This window comes from Cricetulus griseus, chromosome 7 (assembly GCF_003668045.3).
Source record: "Cricetulus griseus strain 17A/GY chromosome 7, alternate assembly CriGri-PICRH-1.0, whole genome shotgun sequence".
In the NCBI taxonomy this organism is placed as follows: domain Eukaryota; kingdom Metazoa; phylum Chordata; class Mammalia; order Rodentia; family Cricetidae; genus Cricetulus; species Cricetulus griseus.
This window is the reverse complement of record NC_048600.1, coordinates 113,754,591-113,781,028: the sequence shown is the minus strand read 5'-3', so window position 1 is coordinate 113,781,028 and position 26,438 is coordinate 113,754,591. Positions and strand designations below refer to the sequence as shown.

Genomic DNA, 26,438 nt, shown 5'->3' with positions numbered 1-26,438 from the left:
TTTGTACACCTTGACTCTGGATGTTTCTGGGGGTTGGTCTGAGAGCCCCAGGGCTTTGAAAGAGCCAACAAAAGCAGACACACCCCACCATACTCCAGGGCCCTGTTACTGTCTCTAGGAAGGGCAAAGGCGCCAGCCAATCCACTTGGCGCCGTGTTCACGCCACCAGGGACTCCTGGGATAAGGGAGAAACCTTAATGAGTCACTAAGGACTTGTTATACTCCTTCCTCCCCACCACCCAGTTACAACCACAAATACATAGTATGTGGGAGAGACCAGGCTAATCTCTAGACTTAGAAAGATAGCCCCAGAAGTTGCCCTGCCCTCCTGAATAAAGAACTCTTCTTTGGTATTTGGCGTTGAGCTAGGTATAGTGCATTATAGTGGGCAGGTAGCTGGAGGGAAGAGCTTGTCTCCAGTCAGCCCACTAAGAATGACTTCTCTCAGCTGACATAATTTCTATGAAGATCTGTATATATGCTGTATATATGTTGGTATATATGTTGCAAGAAACTTGCACCTTGATGACAAGAGAAATTAGATTTGGGCACAGCCTTGTGGCAGATTGTTCCAGACAGACGCAAGCTTTCAGGGTATGACTCATGCCATAGACACAATGGTTTCATATAGGTTTTGAAGAGAGAGAGAGAGAGAGAGAGAGAGAGAGAGAGAGAGAGAGAGAGAGAGATGCAGAAAGAAGAGATACTGACCAGTGTTGGAGGTTGGGGTTGAGCAGAAGCAGAAGTGGTCCTAACTCATATAGAAAGAATTAGAACTGACCCATATTAGCTAGCAGCGGGGAAGGGGTTTTACAGTGATGAGTGGAAAGAACCCTGGCAGAGGTTGTTTAAGAGTTAATTCTAATTGGGAGTGGAGGTGGCCCTGGTGTGTTTGGGAACTGAGCCTAATAAAGTTTAGTTTCTCATGGTGTCGCACACACCTTTAATCACAACACTCCAGAAGCAGAGGCAGATCTCTGTGAGTTAAAGGCAGCCTAGTCTACACAAGTTCCAGGACAATCAGGGCGACACAGAGAAACCATATGTGAAAGGAAGGAAGAAAGGGGTGGGGGGGAGCCTATGGCCGTCGGCAGAAGTTCTCCTTTTCATGCCACCTAGGATCCTCCAAAGAAGCCCTCCTTTTTAAAAATTTCATTTCTTCACTTATTTGAGGGGAGGGTGGGTAGGCTCTTACATGCTATGGCATACAAGTGGTTGTCAAAGGACAACTTGTGGGAGTCTGTTCTCTCCTTATCCTATGTGGGTCCTAGGGATGGTGCTTGGTGCCAAGCACCCTTACCCATGGACTATCAATTTCTCTAGTCCCCAGGGAGTCGTTTCTACAGGGCTTCACCTTTCTCCCGCTCCATCTCTCCTTCCTTCCTTCCTTCCTTCCTTCCTTCCTTCCTTCCTTCCTTCCTTTCTTCCTTCCTTCCTTCTTTCCTTCCTTCCTTCCTTTTGAGCCAGGGTCTTACTATGTAACAGCCCTAGCTGTTACTCACAGAGATCTGCTAGCCTCTGCCTTCCGAGTGAGCCACCACACTGGGCTCCATCGTTCTCAGCAATCAGCCTCCTGGACCTGTCTTGACCGCAAAAGTGTGGACAGGGGCTTCTCTAAGTTGCCGAGTGCACACCGTCCACGCGGCCTCATTGAGCATCATATTTCTCCTTTCTCAATTCTGCATGTACAGAGTTCTCTGCCCTCTTGGAAAGCTCCACCACACGCCTTCCCTCACCGCACCTGGAACTGGCAGTGACGCGATAAGCAGGCCTGGCTGGACCAGCTCCGCCCCACCAGCAGCGGGTTCCACCCTAAACCCAAGTGCCAGGCAGCCTCCGGCGCCTCCTGTGCTGAAAACTACAAGTTCCGCCATCCCTCGCGCGCACTCGCCCTCCTTTCCCGCGTTGATTGTGGGTAGGATCAGAGTGCCTCCCATTGGCCTTTCCTTTCTGTCAGTCACCCGGGACTATAGAGAGGCGGGGCAGAGCTGGAGATCCGGATCCGGAGCGGCTGAAAGGCGGAAGTGGAGGCCGGAGCCTGGGACACCGCCGGGGGGGAGAGGAGCGGAGTCTGTAGGAGCCCCGGCCCAAGTAACGCTGCCGCCCCGGAGCCGCGGTGAGTGTGCCTGTCTCAGGGCCAGTCTCTCGCCTGCGTGGAAGCCTCCCTGGGGTACCCTTTCCTTCTGCCCAACCTTAGCTTAGGGGGACACTGACCCCTCCCCCGACCCGTAGCCCCTTCTCAGGGGCTCCCTGGGGCGTCGGGCCAAAGCGGGAGCGCCTCTTTTCTTCGCTTACCTGCCCCTCGGGAGCCTTCAGAAGTCCTCTAAGGCTCTCCTCTGGCCTGTCCAGTCCAGTTGTGGGAGAGAGGGACCCTAAGTTCCGCTCCCCACCCCCTCGCTTTCAGAAGCAAAGAGTCTTTGCCAGGTGTGAAGGAACCTGTCTCCCTTCCCTTTTAGAAGTGGCAGGGAGTGCTGTCTCTCCTGGTTTTCCTTTCCTGTGTCTCCCCCCACAAAAAAATCCCACTCCCCCAAAAAACCCCACAGTTGCCCCCCTGCACCCCTGACAGAATTTTTATCTAGATTTCCTCTAGTGTGTGCGGGGATGGTGGGTGTCTGGATGAGAAAGTTCCACACGCACAGAATTGTGTTTGCCCTCTTACAGTTCCTTACTTCCTCTCGAGCCTACCAGGACCTCAGCAGTTTGATTTCTGGGTCACTGACAGGGAATCGGCTACTCATTAGGCCCCCAGCCCTGTCCGTGTTCTTTCAGTGTGTGTCGGTCTTCCTGCCTCTGAAGAATTTAGCTGAGCTTTGCTCAATCCTAGCGACGGATCAGGGAGGACCGGCCCATTCATTATCTTCTTTCTCCCCTCCTCCTTCCCCCTGCTCCAGGCTCAGCCCTGTCCCAGAGCATGTGAGTGGTTTCCTTAGAGGGACTGCGCTGTCTGCTGTTCCCTAGGGAGGAAGATAAGGACCAGATACGAGCAGTGTGGAATTGAGGGGTCATCTCTTTCCACTCCCAATCACACAACACTATACACCTGAGCAACAGGTCCATGCCTCAGCAGAGTCTCCAGTCTCTTCTTGGCTTGGATTTACCACAGAGCAGCTAATCCAGACCACAGTGGCAGCTCTGGGTTTTTTTTTTTGTAGGTGAAGGAATTGCTATATGTGCCAGAAAATGCCAGTTTCCCTAACCGTGTTGACGCAGGATCCTTGTGTTTTCCTTGGGACTGAAATGTGTGAAATGAATGGCTGCTGTCTCTGACCAAGCTGGAAAGTTCTTTTGTTAAGTGGCCAAAGTACAGGCCAGAGACTACCTTCCTGAGGAGTAGCCTGATTCTGAGGCCACAACTGACCCTTGCTGTCTGCTGTGGAGGAAGAGTGGGGAAGCCATTCAGTCCTTAGGCATTCCTGACCACCTTAAGTCGCTGCTTATCACACAAAAGCTAAAAGCTTTGCTTTGACATCTTTCTGATCTCCTTCTGGACAGTTGCCAGTGTCCAGTTAGTACAACATTTTAAGCTAATTCAGTGATGTTTGTATTTCACTTCTTACTGGATGAGAAGAAATTCCTTCCTCATTAGAGTCAACAGCTAGATGAGACACTCTCTTTTCTGTGTGGGCTTGTTGGGGACTCCCTCAGCCGGCCTAGACTCTCTCATCTGTTCAGCATGCCCTCCTGAGGAGAGAACCAGTGACCCTGTCTGCTCAAGGGGATTGGTTTCTGCTAGATTTACCTGCTCAGGAGTGGATTGTGATTCCTGGGGCCCTGGCTGAGGCAGGCGAGCCTTCTGATGGGCATTTCTAGCATTTGTCTGGACATCCTCTCCCAGCTCTGACTCTGAAACACACTTTGGAGGAGAAATAGGAGACAGGAGGCACCAAAGTTCTGCAGCCACTTTTGGCTTTCAGAAATTGGAGAGGCCCAGCTGAAGCCTGTCACTGCTGTGCGGGGAGAAGGAGGGCACCAATAGAGGGAGTCCCTCCTCTGGAAGTCTGCTCTTCACCTCCCTCTTACTTCTCACACCTAGTTGGCCTTTCTTCCTGTTCACTCTAGGAGGAGTCTAAACGTGTAAGTGTATATCTTATTTATAAGATATAAAGCCCCAGAGTTCTTCCCATACATATATTCCTCAGAAGGATAATGGTATTTGTGTCCCCACCTTATCAACAATTCTTCCTAGCACCCTATAGTTAATTACAAGTGTTCAGACCCAGTGTTTGGAGCTTGGGTTCAAATGTAACCTTACCTTTTCTAAAGCAGGCTCTCCTCCTAGGCTGGTGCACTTGTAAATGAATGAACTTGCAGAAATAGTGAACCGGGTGTGAGTGCAGGCTCTTGGCCTTCCTCATCATGGCCTTCCTCTTTGGCTTCCCTCTCTTTCCCAACCTTCTACCCTTTTTTTTTTCACTCCCTTCTTTTCTGTGGACACCATGACAGTTAAGAGTCCCAAGCCTGTATTCTTCAGGGCCCAAGCATTTCCTAAAGTCTGTGTCATTAATTTCTTCAGAACTTAACTCAAAATGACTAGAAAATGAAAGTAAAAGTGACGAACTGAAAACTGAAGGGTCCCCTTGGGCAGGATTGAAGGGTTGTGCCTTCTGATTCCCCTTTGATGCTGCCTGCTTATTTTGACACAGGGTCTCGTTGTGTAGTCCTTGCTGGCCTGGAACTGCCTTTGTAGACCAGGCTAGCCTTGAACTCACAGAGATCCACTTGTCTCTGCCTCCCAGGTGCTGGAATTAAAGATGTTCACCACTATGCCCAGCTTCAAACTCACAAATTCAAACCGAGCTCCACCAAGCAAGCATCCATTTGTTTTCTGTCTGTGTACCTGCACACACGCCACTGTGCACAGCTAGAGGACAACCTGTGGGAATCAGTTCTCTACTTCCACCCTGTGGGTCCTGGGATCAAACTCAGATCTTCAGACTTGGTGGCAAGCACCTCTAGCTGCCAAAGAGTCATCTCAGCAGCCCAGAAAGAGCCGTCTTAGTGGACTGAGCATATAGCTCAGTTGGTGAGGCTTGCTTGTCATGTAAGACCCATCTCTGCATTGTATAAACCATGCTCGTAGGCACATCTGTGATTCCAGCACTTGGGAGATGGAAGCTGGAGGATCAGAGTTCAGAGTCATCTGTGGCTACGTAGGAAGTTGGAGGCCAGCCTGGGTTACATGAGACTCTGACTCTTTGTAACTGTTGCTCAGCAGTCAGAAGGGCAGTTTAGACAGAAGGCATCAGAGGCTTAGACTGAAGGCCTTGAGTTCCCATCCTCAGTCTCTTGCTTACCAGTTGGATGACCTGGGCTCACTGAAACTGTTTCTTTCATAAAATTTGAATACTAGATCTCTCACAGTTAGAAACAACAGGCCAGTCCAGTGCCAAGGACAGAACAGATCCTCACAAAATGGCCTCTGGTGGGCAAGTGGGGTTTTGAAGGTTTATTACAATCCATCTCTAGAACTCTGACTCAGCTTTAAGTGTCTTGTGGTGCCTGGTGTTTGGACAATGTCACAGGTTCCCTCATTTCATTGATACAGGTTGTCGCTCTTTTACAGAAGGAGTGCTGGGCATGACAACTCATGTCTTTAATCCTAGCACCTGGGAGGCAGAGGCAGGAGGATCTTTATGAGTTCAAAGGCAGCCTGGGTCATACTGAAACCCCGACTCAAAAAAAAAAAAAAAAAAAAAAGGCAGTCACCATGATTGTCCCTTGTCCCATTTATTTAGTTTTGAGGCAGGGTCTTTCTGCTTGGCTCTGTCTGTCCTGGAACTCACTACATAGACCAGACTGGCCTTGAATTCAGAGAGATCTGAATTCTGCCTCTGCCTTGAATGCTAGAACTAAAGGTGTGCACCATCACACCTACTGTTTTTTTTTTTTTTTTTTTTTTTTTTTTTAATTTTACTGAGCCCTGGACTTCTTTCCTGGGAGGTGAGCACAGTGTTACTCACCTGTCATGACCAAGTCGGTGCTTTGTCAGATCCATTTGTTGTGGGCAGAGTTTATAGACTAGGATGTCCCAAAATGTAGGTTATGCTTTCAGGATCTTGGCAGAGTCCAATGTAGTCCTGTTGACTTGGGAAACTAAGGTAGTAGGATCCTGAGTTTAGGGCCTGCCTGGATTACACAGTGTGTTGGAGACCAGCCTGAATAACTTAGTTAGACCCTGTCTAACAGCTCAGTTATAGATCCCTTGCCTACTATGCACTAGGAGGCTCTTCATCTGTCTATCACTTGGGAGGCTGAGGAAGAAGAATCATGAGCTTGAGACCAGCCTGGGCTGTGTAACAAGACCCTATCTCAAACAAAACAAAAAGAACCTTGGAATAATCTTTAAGGGCATACTCTGTGTTGAGAGGATGTCATAGAAAAAAGTTTGATTGGTTTTCAAACTACATGTCTCCTGTACACAGGGGCAGTGATACCAGTTAAAGTGCAACTTGTTTTTCTGTTTTGTTTTTTGAGACAAGGTTTCTCTGTGTAGCACTGGCTGTCCAATAACTCACTCTGTAGACCGGGCTGGCCTTGAACTCAGAGATCTACCTGTCCTTGTCTCCGGGTGCTGTGATTAAAGACATGTGCCACCACTCTCTGCTAAAAGTTCAACTTACTGAGCTTTGCTGACATTCCAGGCACTCTTCTGAGCTCTGAGCATACTTAATTTCATCCTCACCCCACTGGAGGGAGGCCCATGTTACAGTGAGGAACCATGCTCTGAGTGGCAGGGCGGGCAGGAGTTTGTGCTCATTCGTCATTATGGATAATATCCTCATTATGCAGGATAGCTTCTCTTCCCTTGGCTAAGTGTGTACTGGTCCCTTTGCTTAAAATACTTGTGTCCACCTCACCTGCCCAGAAGCTGCTTTCCCTATTTTTTTTTGAGACTTGACTTGCAGGTCACTTTGTTTCTTTGGGGGGGGGAGGGGCAGAACAGGGGAGGCTTGAGACAAAGTTTCTCTGTGTAACAGAGCCTGGAACTCACTTTGTAGACCAGACTGGCCTTGAACTCACTGAGATCCACCTGCCTCTGCCTCCCGAGTGCTGGGATTAAAAGTGTGTGCCCCCACCACCTGTCGCTGGTCACTTTCTTTGTGAGGCTTCCCTTTAGCCTGAGGAGGTCCCAGTCCTGGCTCCCTGCTCTTCCTAGCTCATATAGATGAGCACCTCAGGCCGAAGATCATGGGCAGCATAATAGGTTCTTCACTGCAGCTGCTAAAGGGAAGCACAGACGTGGCGCTTGCCCTGAAGTACAGCCTGCCTGCTTCCTTAACACTCCCTACCCAAACTTACAGCTTGTCTAGGTACTGGGATCTGAACCTAGCCCCAGCTCATTTCCAAGCTTGAGCCCTGTCTTCAGCTGCTCACAAACAGATAGCAGAGCAAACAGGTAAATAGCTGCTGCCCGACAGATAATGCAGATCGAGCAGAGTACAAACCAATTTCCAGAGGGTAGAGCTCTCCAAACCTCTGTTTCCTGTGAAGGCTTTAGTAGGAGAAGGTGGGTGTGGCCTGCCTGGCTGCAGACCACCCTCCCACCTCCCCACCCCGCACCCGACCTGCTTCTGCAGAGTAAGTAAATCTGGTAGCAGGACAGACTATTCTATTCTACTCTTTCCGAAGTTGTGTGTGATGAGACAATACCCACCCAGGCAGCACTTAGCAGGGATCAGTGAGATTGAGTCTTACTCTGGTCAGTAGGTGCTATTTTGCATATCTGCATAGACTGATGTTGGCCTTCAGCACTAGCGGTTCTGGGGTACAGCTCAGTAGGTGAGTACTTACCTTGCATTTTTGAGGCTCTGGTTCTCTCCTCTCCAGCATGAGTACGCGTGCATACGTACACGCATGCACACACACACATACACACACACAACAATAGCAAGGGCAGCCCTGCCATCAGCATCCTGCCAGTGTGGCCTTTAAACTCCCTGCTCCAGTCTTAACCTACCGAGTTGGGCTATGCTTTCTCTCACCTGAGACTGTTGGTCTGACTTCCCCCAGCTCCTCTTCTCCCTGCTCCCTGTCCATTAACTCATCTTCAAAACTGTGAGTTTGTGATAATAGCAGGCCTCAAATCTCATCTTGTTTCAGGATGAGCCACTGCCTCGTTCCTTCCCACCTCTACTCCCCCATTAGTGAACTTTTCAAAATAGTTTTAGAAAAATTATGAGTGTAGTACAGTTTCCTCCCAAGCCTCAGTCCCTGTTCCCCCTGTTAGTAGCATGTTACATTAGTGTTAATGCATGAAAGTTCATGCTTCACCCACAATTCTGTGGATTATACCTGGTTGTCCTGTTTCTGTGGCAAGAGCCCAGGCTGCATTTGGGTGTCACACTTCCATAGACTATTCTAGGAGGGTGGTTTGATGGACTGGACTTGTCTTCAGTGACCTTGATGGTTTTGAGGTCACCAGCCAGATATTTTGTGGAATGCTGGAATATTTTTCTCATGAGTAGACTGGGGTTAGGAGTGCTAAGGGTTAGGGGGAAGACTCTGATAGAAAGTATCATTTGTGTCCTGGTATATCAAGTAGGGTTTACCATTGTTGGTGTCAGCCTGACCACAGGCTGAGGTCTCTTCACTATGCAGTTGTCCGTTTCATTAGTGGCAGGTCACGCCCCCCCCCCCCAGGGTGGAGTAGCTACATGAATTATTAAATCCCTTAATGCAAGAGATCTGCTCATTCTCTCGATTATGTATTCAATTATTCATCTGTTGGTATTGGCTCAAAGATACTTAATTTTACACTTTGGTTTGTAATCTACATTTCTTCCTCACATTGTTTGTCTTTGACCATAGGCTGCTCTTTAGCTCCCTTTGACCTACTCCTGTCATTGTGAAGTTTTCTGATTTTGTTTTTTGAGCATTTCCTTTTTGGCACAAGGTGCTGTTTGTGTATTTCCAGCCTGAGTCCTGATTTGGAATTACAGGATGAGTTCAGGTTGTCCCTTCTGGTGGTGGTGGTGGGTGCAGTCCCACAGCTGGGCAAGGTAGTATGTGGTGAGAATCCCCTCCAGTCAGTCCTGGCACCTGTTCCTCGCAGCAGGTTGCTGCCCTCTGCTCCCCAGTTCATAGTCCCCATCTCCTGATGCTTGCACCTGAGCTGAGCAGTGACCACATTTGGTATTTACTCTGGAGTTTACTCCTGTCAGGTGTGGAGAGATGCTGGATGTACTCATTCTCTCTCTGGGCATTGAGTTCTCCAGGCAAACCTTCCTGGACTCTGGGCTGAGAGTCCATGAAATCCCAGGTGGTCTAGTCACGTCTCTTTTGCTGTCATTCATAAACAGATCTCTCCTTTGGGAAGGCTTGTGTTGTATGTAGCCTTTGTGGCTCTAGGCAGGCTCAAGGCAGATATCACTTGGAGCTGTGATCCTGAATCATTGACTAACTTAAACCCTTCAGTTGCAGTCACCCTCTGGAAATCTGTAACTTGAGCCCTGCACCAGCCCTTTACCTCTATTCATAGGTCTGTGTGTGTCCCCTTCAGGTGGCTCTGTCTGGAGCATCACAGGCTTTTGAGGCTGTGGGTGGCCTCCCTCACCCTGGCTGCTCTGCTAGTCATCACATTGCTCTCTGAGCTGCTCAGACCCTGTGGTCGTGAATGATGCCAATTTGGAAACCTCTAGCATTTGCAGCCTGATTTTTAAAAGGAACTCAACTCTGGTTTTGTTGTCAGCTGCCTTGTTCTTGCCCCTTCCCCCCTGCAGCTGAATCACTTCTTCCCTTTCCTGAGAGAGGCTTTCAAATGGAAGCAAGGGAATAAGGTCTTCAAGACACTTCATCTTATAGAACCTTTGATATTTTTAAGTTATTTTTTATTTAACTTAATGAAGCAGACTCGGGATTTGTTAGAAGTATTTTAATGTAAACTTTAAGCATGAGGATTACAATTGCAATGCTCAGGAAAAGCAAAAACAACAAAACAGCATGATGTGGGCTTCTCAAAGACGAATCACCCTTGTGTTGTTGTTGTTGCTTTTGAGGGGTTTGTGGTTGGTTTTGGTGGGGGAAGATTATTGGAAGGTGATGGTTCTTTCTGTTGATGGCATCAGGTCCAGCTCCAGAGAATTTAAAGTTGGACTCTTGACAGTAGTATATCATGGGTCTTCTAGGAAACTAGCCCTTGTTCCGGGAAACTAGTGAAAGGCTTCCTCTTTCAAATGGAGGGACATTGGAGGATGAGGTCCGGGGAAGCTGGGGTGAAGGGGTGTGGGCACAAGGCTGAGGATCCACTTGCTTCATGAGAGGTTTCATGAGGGCAAACCCCGCCCCACTTGCATTGCTGGGTGTTTCTGGGGCTCTTACATATCTACTTTCCAGCTGTCCTGGATGTGGGTGCTAGTCTCTCCCTCTGACAGGCTCAGCAGAAGGCTAGCCTAAGTGATGGCCACAGGACTTGATACTTGTCTAGCTTAACCCTGCTGTTCAGGGGACCTGAGAAGTACTGTCTGAAGTCTGGCCTAGAGTGCTCTTGGGGTGGGGTCCAAGTCATCTGGAAGATGGCTGTGTCAGCTCTCAGCTGTCCCCAAACTTAGCCAGGCTGACCTGTACCACATGTTCACTTCACCATATTTATGACCCCTTATGGTGTGCCAGGCTTGAGCTTAAAACATAGGAAAACTACAGTTCAGCCTTTGGGAGCTTTGTAAGATGGTCCCTGTCGTCTGCGACAGTGCCTTGGAGCCTCTTGCCTTCTCATTCTCAACACTCAGGCTCCCACATTCTCCAGCCTCCTGCAGTAGCTAGTCTTTGTAGAATGTGTGCTTAATTTATTGTCTGATTGGACCCCTTTAGATGACGTCAGTATATGTTTTGTTCAGCAAAAATTAAAGACGAGTTTTGTCTGAAATACTGTTTTCTGGCTTCCGAGAGCCATTGCCCCTTAGAACTCATGGTGAGAACTTTGACCTTGTTCTTGTTAGCTGGGCAGCTTCTGACCACAGTGTGCCTGTGGTGTCTTGCCAGTAGGCATTATTTGGCTTTCTGCTGTCTGATTCCCTCCTGCCCTCCCCTTAGATGCCACCTCTGCTGGCTGCTTGGGAGCTAAGGGTGAACAAAGAGGCCAGTGATTTAAGCTCCTTTGCTTCTGTCAGTTGTTTGTGAAGACAGGAAGGGTTTATGAGAAGCTTCACTTGGTGTGAGTGCCTGAGAGAACAGGTGCCTGAGAGAACATGACCCGGACTTGAGCAGAGGTTATTGCAGTTCTGCTGGGTCTGGGGGCATCAGAAGTGGCAGCTGTCCTGGCTCACACTCTTGTCCTGTAGAGCCTATCCTGAGACAGAGAGGGAGACAAGCCCTGCATTGATGAGATTCCAGTTAGTAACATCCTACATAAGTTTATAACTGCACAAACAAAACAGGCATAGGAAACCAACATGGTAGTGTACACCTGTGACCTCACTTCTTGGGGGGTTGAGGCAGGAGGAGTCTAATCTCCAGGCTGCTGAAACTGTCTCCACAAAATGAAAAACACAAAAACAAACAAGCAAAAACCCCAAATCCTAAAACCAAGCTAGATTTACTTACAGAGTAGTAGGAGGGTTGTGGGCCAATGGGAATCTCACATCCTTCTGTCTGCTGTCTGGAAAGCCTGTGTTCTATGCAGGAGCAGGAGCAGATGCGGGCTGAGGCATGCGGGGTGGCTATCTTTTTAACATCCTGCCTTGCACAGGCATGGGAAGGGGAGTGAGCCATCGTTCAGCTGTGGCCTCAGCTCCCAGTCCCTGTGCTGAGCATGTGTGTGGGTCTGTGCTGCAGAAAGGACCACACTTCAAGTTGAACTTTGGCTTGGAGCTGAGAATCTGCCAGTCTGACAAGTGCTGCTTTGGAGGCCAGGCCCCATTTCTCTCAAGAATGTTGAATCACTAGGCAGGATGAACCTTGTCAGGTGTAGCCCTAGATAGCCTCCTATCTCTCGGTGCATAGGGACAGTGACTGAGACTCTTCTAGTTGCCCATCAGTCATGGAATCCTTGAACATCATGTACACTATGCCTTTTCCTCCCTGTGGGTACAGGAAGGAGAGGGAGTGAACGTCACTGGAGGTTTCCATCTTTGCCTGAGAGTTAGCACTGGCTGTGCTTCCTCTGCCCTCTGGGGACCTATCTGTGATGGAGAGCTGAGAAAGCAGCTTGGTGGTCAGGAAGGATTTCTTTCTTTTCTAGCTTTAGTAAGGTGTGGGGTAGGTGGGTGGGGTGAGGTGTGGTGTGGTGGGGGGGGCACTCGCTCATGCTTGTGGAGATCATTAGACAGACATTAGACATTTCTACTTTTTGAGTCCTGGGAATCGAATTCAGGTTGTCGGCCTTGGTGCCAAGAACCTTTACCCACACTAAGCCCCCTTGTTAGTTCTCAGAGAAGAATTTCTTATTCTTTCTTGGACAAGACTAGAAGCTGGGGGTCTGTCTCTTAAGAGATGGCAACAATCTGATTTGTCTTGGCATCTGTCCTCAATTCTACACAGCAGAGGGAATTAGGGAGCTTACCATGCTCTTTCCTGGCTAACTCCTGGCAAAATGTTCAGCTTGGCTATCTAGTAATGTTTAAATCCCTTTGCTGGGCTGGGGAGATGGCTCAGTGGTTAAGAGCACTGGTTGCTCTTCCAGAGGTCCTAAATTCAATTCCTAGCAACCACATGGTAGCTCACAACTATCTGTAATGGGATCTGGTATTCTCTTCTAGCCTGCAGGCATACACGCAAGCAGAACACTGTATACATAATAAATAAATCTTTAAAAAAAAAAAAAAAGCCTGGAGTTGGTGGCGCAGGCCTTTAATCCCAGCAGTCGGGAGGCAGAGGCAGGTGGATCTCTGTGAGTTTGAGACCAGCCTGGTCTACAAGAGTGAGTTCCAGGACAGCCTCCAAAGCCACAGAGAAACCCTATCTTGAAAAACCAAAAAAAAAAAAAAAAAAAAAAAAAAAAAAATCTTAAAAAAAAAACCAAAAAACAAAAAACCTCCTTGCTGGAGTTGCAAGAGTTGGGACCCTGGCCTGGAGCTTTCTAAGGGACTCCATGAGGTTTCACTGTGGTCTTTTCCAGAATGGGGAATGCATTGAGACTAATCCCAGATAAGAGACTTGGGTGGCCTGGACATGTATGGAGTTCTGTTTGACTCTGAGCACACCTCTAGAGTGCTCACATGATTCCAAGTCATCTTCTGTAGCTGTGTAACAGAAGCACCCCTTTATTTCCCGCATCTCCCCTCCTAAGTCAGTTGCTTAATGGCTTTCCATAAAAGCCCTTCCCAGAGCTCAGCCTGGACTGTAGAGTGCCTGGCATCAGGGGCCAAGCTTTTCTATTCATTCTGCAGGTGAGACATGACCCCGAATACAGAAGTACCAGAGTCCTACCACACTATTCTGTCTCCTACCCTGACCCCCCTCCCCAACTGTTTTCCTTCTGCCTGGGCTGGTGGGATTCTAGAATGTCACACCACTGTAACCTCTTTCTCCTCGGTGAAAACATGCTGGCTTCTTGCTTTCAGGAATATTTAAACAGTTTTACAATTCTCTACCCATAGTTAAGTCTAGACAGAAAATATGGGTTTAACATACATTCAGCAATTATATTTTTATATAAAAGCTCATCCTGTACCTTATTAACATTTGGGTGTCTTTGTTCTCTTGATTATTTTCCAGTATAGGCAATATCTTTTTGTATTAGTGTTCTGATTTTCATACTAGAGAGAAGCTAAAAATGGTTTATATACAGGAGAGGTTCCATATATATTTTGTTTTATTATTTATTTTTTGGCTTCACTATGTAGCCCTGGAACTCACTGTATGGATGAGGCTGGACTCAAATTCACAGGAATCTGCTTTCCAAGTGCTAGGATTAAAGGTGTATGCTACCACTCCCAGCTCACATATCACTTCTAAGCTTTTGTTTTATGCACATTCTATACCATAAGTATTTTGTCTGTTTGTTAACTTGTAACTTTCATATACAAATAAATTTATAAACTTAGTTAAGTTTACAAATCTAAAGTATATAACTAGCTAAAATTTTTAACTAATTTTAAAAAGTGTTTCCCTGCTAAAAGCCATTATCCTATTGAGCATACTTAGGACTGTCGAGATGGCTCCACAGGTAAAAGCACTTTTTGCCATGCCTGCTGACCTAAGTTCAGTCCTCAGAATCCACTTGGTAGAGGGAGAGAACTGATTCCTGAAAGTTGTTCTCTGACCTCCACTTATATGCATTCGCACATATACACACATCCATGCTAAATGTGCAAGTACAAGCCACACAGTGAAACTTGACTCCATGTTATCCTTGGTAGATACGAGTATGTTGGTAACCTTGGTTTTTCTTCATATCTTAGTCTTTCCTAAGGGCTCTGCCATCACCTTGTTGTGTCTCTCTGGGCAAGTCACCTCACCTTACCTCATTTTCCTTCTCTGTAATTGACATAGTTAGGATTAGGTCTAGATGGCCCTTTAAACTCTGACAACGAAGGAGTCAGAGTTAATTAAGTAGCTAGCTGTAGTTTAATAAACATGCCACTTGGAACCTTACCTTCCTCTTAATTCTATGTTGGATACCCTATGTTTACTTAACCTTTACAGCAACCCAATGCAATTAGCATTAAATAACACCATTTTGTAGATAAGGAACTAAAGCTGACAATGACCACTTGTGTGACTTGGCCAAGGTCACAGAACTAACCAGCTGACCAAAGCTGGAACCATTGCCCCTCCCTGAGCCCTAACCTGTCATGCTGAGGTTGGGTGATAGAGATAGGGGCTTCAGGCAGCTGTTGTCTCCTCGTTCTATTTTCTTCTGGCTGTGCAGCCTGGTAGTCCTGCCAAGAGCTGTCCTGGGTTCCAGGGTGCCTTCACAGTGGTTTCTCTGGGAGGATGAACTGTGCTCTTGAGGCTATGGGTCAGTCATCACCTCATCTCCCTGAGGCCTCTGAAGCTATCCTTGGCTCCACTTGGCTTCCTTTTAATATCTGCTGCCTTAGCCTTTGAGCCCGGTTACCTCTCCTGCCCAGGCCAATACATCCTTCTCTTAAACTACCAAGTTTCAGGAGGCAGCTGTGCCTTCTCCAACTCAACTCTTGCTTTTTTCCACAGAGTAAAGGATAGGTGAAGTATCTGGCTTGACCATCTCCCTGGAGCTCTGGGCAGGGAGGGCCACTTGGTTCTCAGTTCTATTCCCACCCCCTCACCCAGCAGCTAACCTTAAGTGACTGCTTCTCCACCCACCTTCTGGCCTACAGTCTGGTTTCTCTAATCTGCTCCCAATCCAGGCTGTGCTCACTTGCAGCTAGAGGAAGTCTCTAAAGCAAACAGGAAGCACCAGAGACACCCACCAGCTGGAGTTGCTAGACCTTTTCGAAGCCAGCAAGGAGAGCAGTGTGAAGCCATTGTATGCATTAGAGAAGAGAAGCCTGATCATGTCTCACAGGGACTGGGGAGGGACAGCTTTGCCACACAGCACTTGGTGTCTTGAAGGCTTCAGCCCCTGCCCTAGCTTGATGGCCTGCCTGAGTACAGTATGGATCTGCAAGCCTTCCCTTATCAGATGGCACTCTTGTGTTTAGTCAGCTACTTCTGTTTGTCTGAGGGTCTCACTGTGTAGCCCTGGCTGGCCTCTGACCTCACAGAACTCCTCCTGCCTCTGCCTGCTAGTGCTGGAATGAAAGGTGTGCTCCTCTGCACCCAACTGGGGATCTTACTTTAAAGCTGTGAGTTCTGGACTCTAGAGATTCTGATGTATTTGGGCTAATGTGGATTCTGATGATTAAAGTGGCCACAGACCCTGGCCAGCACCCAGAGCACATACAGGCAGGCCAGCACAAGGTAGAGCAGCGCTCAGCTCTTCTTGTTTCTTGTCCTTTCTTGGCTTGGAGTGTTCAGGGGCCTGGTTCCCTCTGTCTTTTATATGCAATAACGGAAAAGACATACTGAATAGAGTGCCCCCAAGTCCTTGCACATGCTCCCCTTTTCCATGGAAGGCATGAAGTCGGGGCTGGTGCCCATTCTTGGTAGTCTGTGAATGAACCAGGATTCTTATTTAGAAGGTTGGAAAGTGGGTCTTGAGCATCCTTAGCCATGGGCCTGAAGCTCCACCATTGCCAAACACTCAGGGGAAAAGATTGTTGACTCATCCTGTCTCCTACAGGCAACTTTGATGGTGACTGGTCCTTAAGCAGGATTTGATTTTTGACTCCAAGACAACTTAAACTTATTCCATCACTTGTTCTAAAATACAAAATATTTTTGCTACTAGTTCAGGAAAAAAAGATTCCTTACACACATACACCACATAACACACACACACACACACACACACACACACACACACACACACACAGGACAACTCAGTCCATGAATTCATTCACTGTTACCACCTGCCTGGGGTATATCTTCTGGTTTTCCAGTCTTGGGAGAGGAAGTTGTAAGCTTTCTTGGGAACTGGGTGTGGCCTTTACTTTTCTGAGACATGCTCTTATCTCTGCATTACTTAATGACAAAAATTGTGCTTAGTGCTTTATTGGCTGAAAGGTCAGACACGAACTTCTGCTCATGTGATTCCCTTCTTGGGGCCAGGAAAACTACAAGGCAGCAGACCATAAAAAGTGCTGTGAGCACCTGCTCAGGTGTTTCTGGAGGCAGGACCAATGATCAGGAAGAACATGTCAGCGGCCAGTTTAGGCCAGCTGGGTAGAACTTGTTTGAGTGACTAGGAGAGCCAGAGTCTGCTTACCAGTATCTGTGGAGAGTATTGCACTCTGGGCGAAAACTGGCATTAACCGTGCTGTGCCCCTCATTAATAGTCCTGGTTTGACTTAGCTCAAGCGGCTTGTGGGAGGGGAGGGGACAGCCACACTCATGGTTGGTGTCTGCTCATTTGCTCCATTCTAGCTGTTCTAACCCTGGTTGTGCTTCAGTGGGGCCTGCAGATAGCCAGCTGGCTCTGTTCTGAGCCTGGATGAGCTCTCCATGCCAGCCACACAGATGGCTTTTACAGAGAGACAAGGTTGAGAATTGCTAGGTGAGAACTGGCTTGAGGAAAAAAAAAAAAATTATCACATTCTGTCTGGCAGATGTGGGTTTGGTAGGGACTAGAAGGTGAGGGTTGCTGCCCATACTAGTAGCTGTCTCTTCCACAGCTGCTTTGGGTTGTTTGTTTGGTTGTTTTTTTGGCTTTTTTTTTTTTTTTTTTTTTTTTTTTCCCAGCCAGGGTCTTGCTTGTCTGTTCCCTGCCCCATTCCCTCATTCTTCTCTTGTACTGCAGCTAAATAGTTTGGCCTGTGTCATGTGCACTCAGGGTAATCACCAACTTGTATTTCCATTGTGGTTTTCCCTCTGTGACTGAAGCTTTGCCTCCTGTGGGGTGGCCCCTCCCACACTTAGGGGTGTACTCAAGGACTACAGGAGCAGGGTCATTTTTGCTAGAACCAGACCTTGAAGAGCCCACAAAACTGCTGCAATTACCCAAAAACAAACTCCAGGGGTGGGTGTGGCCCCCATTGTTCTTTCCCAGCAGGGAAACTGGCCTAATGACAAATGAGCTTATGTGTAGGAACCCAAGTTGTATCCAGTCTGTCACTTGTATACTGGGTGGCCTTGAGCAGACCCCTTAGTGCTGTCAAATTACATCTGTAAAAATGGAAGGTTGCATTAAAGCTCAAAAAAAGATACTAGTGCAATCTCTCCATGAATGCTAGCTGTCTTTCAGAATGATTTCCTGAGTTAAGCACTCTGAGTTCCTAAAACACACATGAGCACTGTAAGGAAGTCCTGATGAAACTGCACAGGCCTTGTCTGCCTTGTTCAGGGTGGATGAGAAAGCATCTTACCTATGGTGTCTTTAAATGACATTTCTGGTTAGTAATCAACTTGAAGACTGCCCCCTCCTACTTCCTTCCTTGTACTTTTGGGGAAGAGGTGGCCCCCATTTCAAAGCTTTTTTCCTTTGGTGGTGCCCAGAAAGGAAACCGTTGTTCCTGGTTAGTGAATCATTCTTCCTGAAGCTCACTTTTTAAATGAGTTGCTGGGAGATCCTGGATGTGGAAAAGGATTTGAGGCTGAACAAAGCAGGCCCTTTGCTGTCAGCTTCTTGCAGGGGCACAGAGCACTGGCTTCCCACAGGCACTCTGTTCATCACACTCCTGTCCCTTGACTGTAGGGGATGCACTGTCCTGCTCAGGGAAGGGCAGCTTTCCCTGTGTGTGTTCTGTTGTCTTTTGCTCTGTATCGCCTAGACGCTTCTCACCCTTCTGTGCAGTGCTGAAGCTTCCAAAACGCTTGAGCCTCTGAAGCTGAGTGGTAAAATCAGGGCCTGGAGCACCAGCTGCGAGGGCTGCAGGTCTCAGTGTCTCATGTTTGCCTCCATTCCTGCCTCCCCCTTAAGCTTTCTTTGTGTCACCCCTGCCTCTGCCAGTAGAGAATGGAAGGGAGGTTTTTATTTAAAAGAGAGAGTTGGCAGCAGAGACTGGGAGCAGAGCTGTGGCTTCAGAGCATGTTTGTTTTTCTGTGTGGTTTGTTTTTTAATGTGTGTGAGACTTCTGGCCCATCCAAAATGAGAAGATTGGAGAAAGAGGCTGAAGACGAGTGAGAGAATATTGCTTTGATACTGGTACATACAGTCCAGCCTCAGACCAACAAAGTCAGTTCTGTGTGGTACAAGCCTAGTTATTTTGATAACAACTTGATCTGGCTGGGCCTTGGTCACTGTGTGCCCATAAGCATCTTATCAGGGGCGCTTGCTGCCAGGACTTGCTGTGCCTTCACCCACCTCCCCACACACTCTGCTTCTGCCCAGAGCAGGCTGTGGTCCTAGCACAAGACTGCAAGCTTATTGTTTGTTGACCTAAATCCTAGTGTCTTTCTGGTCCCTTTTTGGGGGGTAGGGATGGAGCCCCAAGAGCCTGTTGACTCATGCTGGCATCCATTCGTTCTTCTCCTGGATTTTGTAAGTGAATGTATGTATTTAAGAGAGGGAGGTCCAAGTGTTTGCTTAGGACCCATGAACCTAAAGTTGGGAAACCACTTGGCTCTCTACCTCTTTGCCAGTTGCAGATAAAGGAGATGTGTAGTTCAGTCTAGTGAAGGCTTCAGCTCAACCCTTGTGGGGAAGGTTGGGAGTTCAGGGACAAGATTAATCAGCCCGGGTCATCAGGGAGTACAAGGGGGGATACTTGTGGTTGAGGGAGGGCACCTTTGACAGTCTCATTCTAACCCCTACTTCTTATTTCTCCCCTGCAGTTGGAGGCCTCCCTCCCAGTTAAGTGCCTCTTTGCATAGCACCGGCCCCACCCCCACGCTCACTGGTACTGCTACCAAGCATCGGGCCATGGCGGGTCGGGGAGGTGCGGCTCGACCCAATGGACCAGCTGCTGGCAACAAGATCTGTCAGTTTAAGCTGGTCCTCTTGGGGGAGTCTGCAGTGGGCAAATCCAGCCTTGTCCTCCGCTTTGTCAAGGGACAATTCCACGAGTACCAGGAGAGCACAATCGGAGGTGAGTGAGAACAGGGAGTTGGGAGGCCAGGGTGCGTTGAGGGGAGAGAAAGCAGAGACTAAATCTGTCTGGCCTGGAATGAGGACCTTCTCCTCAGTGGGCCTGGAATTGAACCCAGCAGCCAGTCTTGATTCATTCCAAAAAGCATGACTGCTAAGAATTAGCTAGAGATTGAAAACTGGCTTCCTGGCCAGGCAGTGGTGGTGCCTGCCTTTAATCCCAGCACTCAGGAGGCAGAGGCAAGAGGATCTCTGTGAGTTCCAGGTCAGCCTGGTCTACAAAGCTAGATCCATGATAGGCCCCAAAGCTACAGAGAAAACTTGTCTCAAAACAAAACAAACAGAAAAAAAGAAAACTGGCTTCCTGTTTTGGTCCAGCCTGTTTGTTATTTGTGTGGATACAACTACCCCTTCTACTGACCTGGCATCAGGAGGGCCTCTCAGAGGGTCCTGTTTGTTCTGCAGGGCAGTATGAGTGTCCTGTCCTCTCCTGCTGACCTTTACCCTTTCTGGAGCTCAGAATGTGTCACTGATTCCCCATTGGTCAGCATTTAGGATGTAAATAAGGGTCTGGGCTCAGCCTCTCACATCCGTAGTCAGTGTGAACCACCCTGGACTTGAGTCATCCTTCTCTTGTAGGAGGTTTCCAGGCATCTGGAAACAGAATGGGCCCTGTCAGCAGTCTTCCCTCTGCCTCCTCAGCACTGTCAGGAGCTATAGAGGGGGAAGTGAGGTGGCGCCCCAGGCTCCTCACAGCACTGTCAGAACCCTCTGTGGGTCCAGTGTGTGGGGATACTCCCTGTCTGTCCCAGCTCCAGGGTTCTCCTTCAGAGCATGCTCACTTCAGTACCCTGTGTTCCCACCGCAGACTGGCCATACAGGAATGATTCTGGGTCACAGGAGTGACGGTGACTAGCCTGAGTGCCGGTGACTAGCCTGAGTGCCGGCAGGTGGCAGGAGTGGTTGGAAAGCCAGTCACAGCCTGGCAGTGTTCCCAGTGAGAATGCCTCCCAAAAACTGAAGTCACAGTTACCATTGAGCTGAAGTGGGTCTGTAAAGGGCAGAAGGAAGGCTAGGGGGATGGGGTCTTACCCTTTGGGGCTTGGCCTCAGGGTTCCCCTGGGCCTCCCTTACTGTGCTTTGCAGGGTGGCTCTCAAATGGCTCTGGAAGTGCAGGCACTTCCCAGACAACACAGGAGCCCAGGCCTCCCTTGCCCTGTGGGGACAGGCTTCTACATGTTAGAACCAGCAACAGAAAATAAGCCAGGTGGTTTCCAGTTCCCCCTTGCCTAATGACACCACCTTTTTCTTACAGCGGCTTTCCTCACACAGACTGTCTGCTTAGACGATACCACGGTCAAGTTTGAGATCTGGGACACAGCTGGACAGGAGCGATATCACAGCCTGGCCCCCATGTACTACCGGGGGGCCCAAGCAGCCATCGTGGTCTATGACATCACCAACACAGTAAAGATTTTCCTTTCTTTACTCTTTGCCCTTCAATTCTATAAAGCCCCAAGAATTGGGTTATTAAAGCCTCTTTTCTGGCCTCCCTCTCGCTCGGCCTTTTATTCCCGAGTGGGATATGGGCAGATATCCTGTTCATTGGATACTCTCACAAGAATCTGTAGGGATGCCTTTGGCTGTGCCAATTTTTGTTTGCTAGTGAGTGGCTCACAGTAAAATGTCTCCTCTGTCCCTTTGACACTCTTATCCTGTCTCTTCAGGATACATTTGCACGGGCTAAGAATTGGGTGAAGGAGTTACAGAGGCAGGCCAGCCCCAACATTGTCATTGCACTCGCAGGCAATAAGGCAGACCTGGCCAGCAAGAGAGCCGTGGAGTTTCAGGTAAGATGACAGAACTTGGGAAAGGTGAGCTGGCTCTATGAGGGAGGCCTCCCCAGGCCACTCAGGTCCTGTAAGGTAGCAGGTGGCAGCAACTTTATTCTGTTGACCTCTCGTAACTCAAGCATGGGCCATAAAGGAACTGTCCTTAGTGTTCTTCTGTGGGTGGCGTGGGTAGGTGACGCTTCTGCACATTTTGCCTTATAAACCAAATGAACTGAAATAGAAGTGTTTTTTTTTTTTTTTTTTTTTTTTTTTTTTTTTTTTTTTTTTTTGGTTTTTCAAGACAGGGTTTCTCTGTGTAGCTTTGGAGCCTATCCTGGCATTCGCACTGGAGACCAGGCTGGCCTCGAACTCACAGAGATCTGCCTGCCTCTGCCTCCTGAGTGCTGGGATTAAAGGTGTGCGCCACCAACGCTTGGCTAGGAAGTGCTTTTTTCTTTTTTAAACTTATGTCTATAACTGAGTTATAGACAATTGTGAGCTACCATATGGGTGCTGGGAATTGAATCCTGGTCCTTTGGAAGAGCAGCCAGTGTTGAGCCATCTCTCCAGCCCCAGAAATACTTTTTAGGCAATGCATGCATGTAAAATTTAAATAGTCCAAGAAGGTATAGAGAATGAATTTAGTCTCTTTATTCCTAGAAACTTAGCATCTTTTACCCAGAATTCCCAGTTTTTTGTTTTACCAAAATGTACACATTTGTTTGTTTGTTTGTTTGAGACAGGGTTTCTCTTACAACAGTCTTGGCTGTCCTAGAACTCATTCTGTTGACCAGGCTGGCCTCAAACTCACAGATATCCTCCTGCCTCTGTCTCCCAAGTGCTAGGACTAAAGGCGTGCGCCATCACTGCCCTGCAAATGTACACATTTATGAATCTTTTTCTTTACACAGATGGATGGGAGTATGCTGTGTATTACTTGTACTGTATGAAGTCATGTGTTTGTGTGTGGGGGGGGGAGTAAGGAAGGAAGCATGTAGCCTCTGCTGCAGGCTTTGAAGTCCTGTACCTCATTCTTCCACCTCCCAAGTGCTGGGATTACAATTGTGAGCCACCATACACCGCATCCTTTACCTGACTGATGGCCTCCTAGGTTGTTTGTAACAGTTGAGGGTTAGAAACAGTGCTGCAGGCAGCATCCATGTCCTCTTATGCTTTTGTCCAGATGTGCAAGTATATTTGCAGAAGAGCAGCAGAGTGGACCTAGGGAAGCTGAATAAGACTCTGCCAGTGTTTGTGACCTGGGAGGTGTAGTGTGAGTGGGGCAGGTGGTGCTGGTATTTGGGGAGAGCCAGAACAGGGGAGCCCTAAGTCTGAAACCCCTACATTTGCCCAGTCACTCTGTTTTATAAGGACTGAGACCAGGGAAGATTTTATCCTGGGCCCTAGCCCCTACCGTCTGCCAACATTCAACTCCCACCCTCTTCCTCACTTTCCTGAATCAGGAAGCACAAGCCTATGCAGATGACAACAGTTTGCTGTTCATGGAGACATCAGCGAAGACTGCAATGAATGTGAATGAAATTTTCATGGCAATAGGTAAATTGCCTCTCCCTGACCTTTTCCCAACCAGAGTAGATCCCTGTGTGCTGGTTGGTCTCTAATGGGTCTGTGGGGTGCCTTCACTAACAGAATTCTCACCATTTTAAACTAGCTGACTCCCAGATGCAGAACTTTGCAAATCCTGGGCCACAGTCTCAATGTTACAGTCCCCGCCCATGTCAGAGCCATCCACTGCCATCCCTTCCCCCATAGGACTTTAGCTCCTTTGCTTCAGGAGTCATTCTGCCTGGGTTCACATCCTGACAGTGCAGAGTGTCACTCTAGTTCTAGACAAGTTCTTAGCCTCTGTGCTCCAGTTTCCAATGCAGCTGGCACACAAGCCTTCCAGTATTCTGGTTGTCACTGATTAGAGGAGAATATTGGGATGTCCCCACAGGTGCATTTCCCTTCTCTTCCAAACAGCTAAGAAGCTTCCCAAGAATGAGCCCCAGAATGTAACTGGTGCTCCAGGCCGGAACAGAGGTGTGGATCTGCAGGAGAGCAACCCAGCCAGCCGAAGCCAGTGCTGCAGCAACTGAGCCCCCTGCCTGCCACTGCCCCCACTCCTCCACCAGAATGACCCGACTGGAATCCACTCTAACCAATCGCACTTAACGACTCGACTCGGGCCACCACTGGGGGCAGGGGAGGGTCCATCATGAATTCTCCACATAACTTTGATCCTAGGCGGAGGGAGTTATTCCACCCTGCACCTTTCTGTACAAATACTAATTCAATTTTAAGTCTTAAGTCACTTTTTTAATATATATGATCTTCTGCTCTTCCCAGTTCCCTCTCGACTGCTCTCCCACTTGCCCTTTGTCTCCTGTGCTCCTGGTCTGTGAGGACAGGGGTTGGAGCAGTTACCCTTTCTTTCCTTCTTGCTGGAGAGAACACCCACATCTTACCTTGCTGGGAGTGGTCTTGGTCCTGGGGTGGTGGGCAGGCTCTGGGCTGGGGAAGGGACAGGCAGCTCTTCCCTCATTTGGCTGTCATCAGGCTGCAGACCCTCCCCATCTGACTCCCAGCTGGCAGAGAGATCGCAGCATTTCATAAGCGTCATTTGTGACAGCCACATACCCATGGCCCAGGACCCCTCCACCCTTGGTCACCCTGACTTCTGGCTCTGAGCCCTATTCTGACCAAATCACGATGATGAGTATTTGGGGATGGGTGGGTAAGGGGGGGGGGAGTGGGAGGGGACGGAACCAACTTTTTCTGTATTTTGTATTGTATGTTTTCTTCAACATGTAACCAATCAGTATCTTGTCAATATAGTCAGCCGATCGATCGACCTCACACTTGTCTTCCTCGTCTTTCTCTGGCAGAGTTTGTCAGGCCATACATATACTTTCTATTTTTCCTGAAGTTAATATAAATGAATCATCCAGTCTGATTAAATGGCTCCACCCCCTGCGTGTGAGAGGATGCTGGTGGTCATGGTAACCAAAAGAAAGAGGCCCTGCTGGTGGCAGCTCTGATGGTGTAGGAAGACAGGACTGGTCTGGGGCTGACCCCGGGCTCCCCTCAGCTTACATTAAAGGATATGCAACCTGTATTTCCATTGTTGGTGTCTGTAGTGACCTCCAAGGGTTTTGGTTTTGGTTTTTTGGTAGGACTGCATTAGGTTTCTGACACCCATTCTTCTGTCCTCTCCCTAAAGAGAAACACTGAAGATTGCTCGTAAGGCCAGTGCTGCAGCTCATCACCACCTGTCCTCCATAGCACCCCTTGCCAGGTTTAACACTGTCCATCCTGGTTCAGGACCATCCATTGAGTCTGAAAATTGCCATAGGCCATCCCAGCCCTCTGCTGCTCCCTGCTGGAGCTGTTGTTATTAGCTAAGTCCACACTCCTCTCCCGATTAATCAGTGTAATTACTACCTGCTGAGATGCCTACCCTGGCCACCTCTTCCCTGCAGCTCCAACCCTCCATCCTTAGAAAAAAACGCTGAGGGACTCCTAAGACTGCTGCACAACTCGGTTGTTTAATGGGTCAGGATCAGTTGGAGTGCTTAGATGCCCGGCTCTTGAATCTCGGGCCGTGGCCTTGGGCTTCAGGGGGAGGTAGTGACCTTTTTTGTCCCAGGACCCACAGATGGCCAGAGGGTGTCAGGTTGCAGGTCATGGCTGCAAGATCTAAGTTCGGTGGGAGCAGCATTTGCCGGTGCATCGTCTGCTCTATTCGGTAACCGCCCCTGACCCCGTCATTCGACACCTCTTGCCGCTGACCGGTCACTGTCAGGTTCTGGCCGTCCACCCGCACCATCAGCTCCTCCGGAGCGAAGCCTTGGGCATCCAACTTCATCTGGAAATTTGCGTGCACCCGGCTATTGCTCGGCACCACAGCCAGATCATTCTTGAGCAGCCTCACGGGTAGTATGGCCACTGGATATCCTTCAGACAAAGCAACGCTGGGACATCGGGACGTCACCCGGTTCTCCCCCAGCTCTTGTTGCCCGGTGGAGAAACTGCTTCCTACCCGCTGCATCCGAGAGAGCAACTGTTCTTAGGTGCACGAGGTGCAGGAGCAATCCACGCCCCCACCCCCACTGCTCTGGGCAGATTCGTAAAGAGGGCCCGCCCACTCCGCGTTCGGAGGGCCAAATGCTGGCAGAGATCATGTCAGCTTTGTCCTTCTTCCTTGCAAACAGCAGGTAGTGACCAAGCCTCCTACCGCTGCTTTTGTCTGAGACTGTGCTCCTCTGTGGGCCCTCTTGTCGATCTATATCAGTGGGCAGGTGGCTGGGAGGGGTTGGGTCACCTGAAGATGCGTAATTTCAACTCCTCCACCCCAGATGGAATTGAGCAAGAAGGCTGAAGAGGACAGCCTGCCTTGCCCTGCCCTGCTCTGCCCTTCCCTCCTAAGAATCAGGCCTGAGGCAAAGAAAATTGTTCCTTGGACTGAGCCAGAAGAGGGGACCTTCCAGGTCTTCTCGAAGAATAGTCTCTCCATGACCTTTCACAGACCTGAACTAATACATGGAGAAGAAAATAAAATGGGTATTTCTCTGCCTTTTTTTTTTTTACACCCCACCCCCACCTTGGGGGAGGCAGGGAAAAGATGAGGATAGGAGGAGAGGAAGGGAATGGTCAGGGATCTTTGTTCAGATTTAAAGCAGGGCGAGCTGTATTTGCCTATTCATAGAGCAAAAATGGGGACCCTTCCCTGTATATCTGCAGGTCAGCACTATCTCTGGTTTTTTAATTTGCTCCTTTACTCACAATCTCAGTATTTCAGTCTCTGTCTGTCTATCTCGCTCACACACACACCCTTGCCATAGGCTGGGTTTGAGCTTCAATCTCTACCTCAGCATCTATACCTCTGTTGTTTGTTTGTTTCTTTCTTTCTTTCTTTCTTTCTTTCTTTCTTTCTTTCTTTCTTTCTTTCTTTTTCAAGACAGGGTTTCTCTGTAGCTTTGGAGGCTGTCCTGGAACTCGCTCTGTAGACCAGAGCTAGTCTCGAACCCACAAAGATCCATCTGCCTCTGCCTCCCAAGTGCTGGGATTAAAGGCGAGAGACACCACCGCCCAGATGTCTCTGTTCTTTTAAAAATAAACTG

The 26,438-nt window shown here is 48.6% G+C and overlaps 2 protein-coding genes across 2 annotated transcripts; one reads left to right on the top strand and one right to left on the bottom strand.

Annotated features, from left to right (window-relative positions):
- Positions 1 to 1,963: 1,963 nt before the first annotated feature.
- On the top strand, positions 1,964 to 24,433 carry Rab5c (RAB5C, member RAS oncogene family). The gene is made up of 6 exons (XM_027428140.2): positions 1,964 to 2,116; positions 19,231 to 19,484; positions 20,799 to 20,950; positions 21,211 to 21,333; positions 22,779 to 22,872; positions 23,299 to 24,433. The coding sequence occupies exons 2-6, from the start codon at positions 19,319 to 19,321 to the stop codon at positions 23,412 to 23,414; spliced, it is 651 nt and encodes a 216-aa protein (XP_027283941.1). The 5' UTR covers positions 1,964 to 2,116; positions 19,231 to 19,318; the 3' UTR covers positions 23,415 to 24,433.
- A 444-nt stretch (positions 24,434 to 24,877) lies between these two features.
- Positions 24,878 to 25,378, bottom strand: Hspb9 (heat shock protein family B (small) member 9). The gene has a single exon (XM_035448155.1). The coding sequence runs from the start codon at positions 25,364 to 25,366 to the stop codon at positions 24,878 to 24,880; it is 489 nt and encodes a 162-aa protein (XP_035304046.1). The 5' UTR covers positions 25,367 to 25,378.
- Between the last annotated feature and the right edge of the window lie 1,060 nt (positions 25,379 to 26,438).

Coding starts and splice junctions, on each gene's coding strand:
- Rab5c (XM_027428140.2), top strand. CDS start 19,319: ATGGCGGGTCGGGGAGGTGCGGCTCGACCCAATGGACCAGCTGCTGGC. Junction 21,334..22,778: donor AGAGAGCCGTGGAGTTTCAG/GTAAGATGACAG, acceptor TTCCTGAATCAG/GAAGCACAAGCCTATGCAGA. Junction 22,873..23,298: donor TGAAATTTTCATGGCAATAG/GTAAATTGCCTC, acceptor TCTTCCAAACAG/CTAAGAAGCTTCCCAAGAAT.
- Hspb9 (XM_035448155.1), bottom strand. CDS start 25,366: ATGCAGCGGGTAGGAAGCAGTTTCTCCACCGGGCAACAAGAGCTGGGG.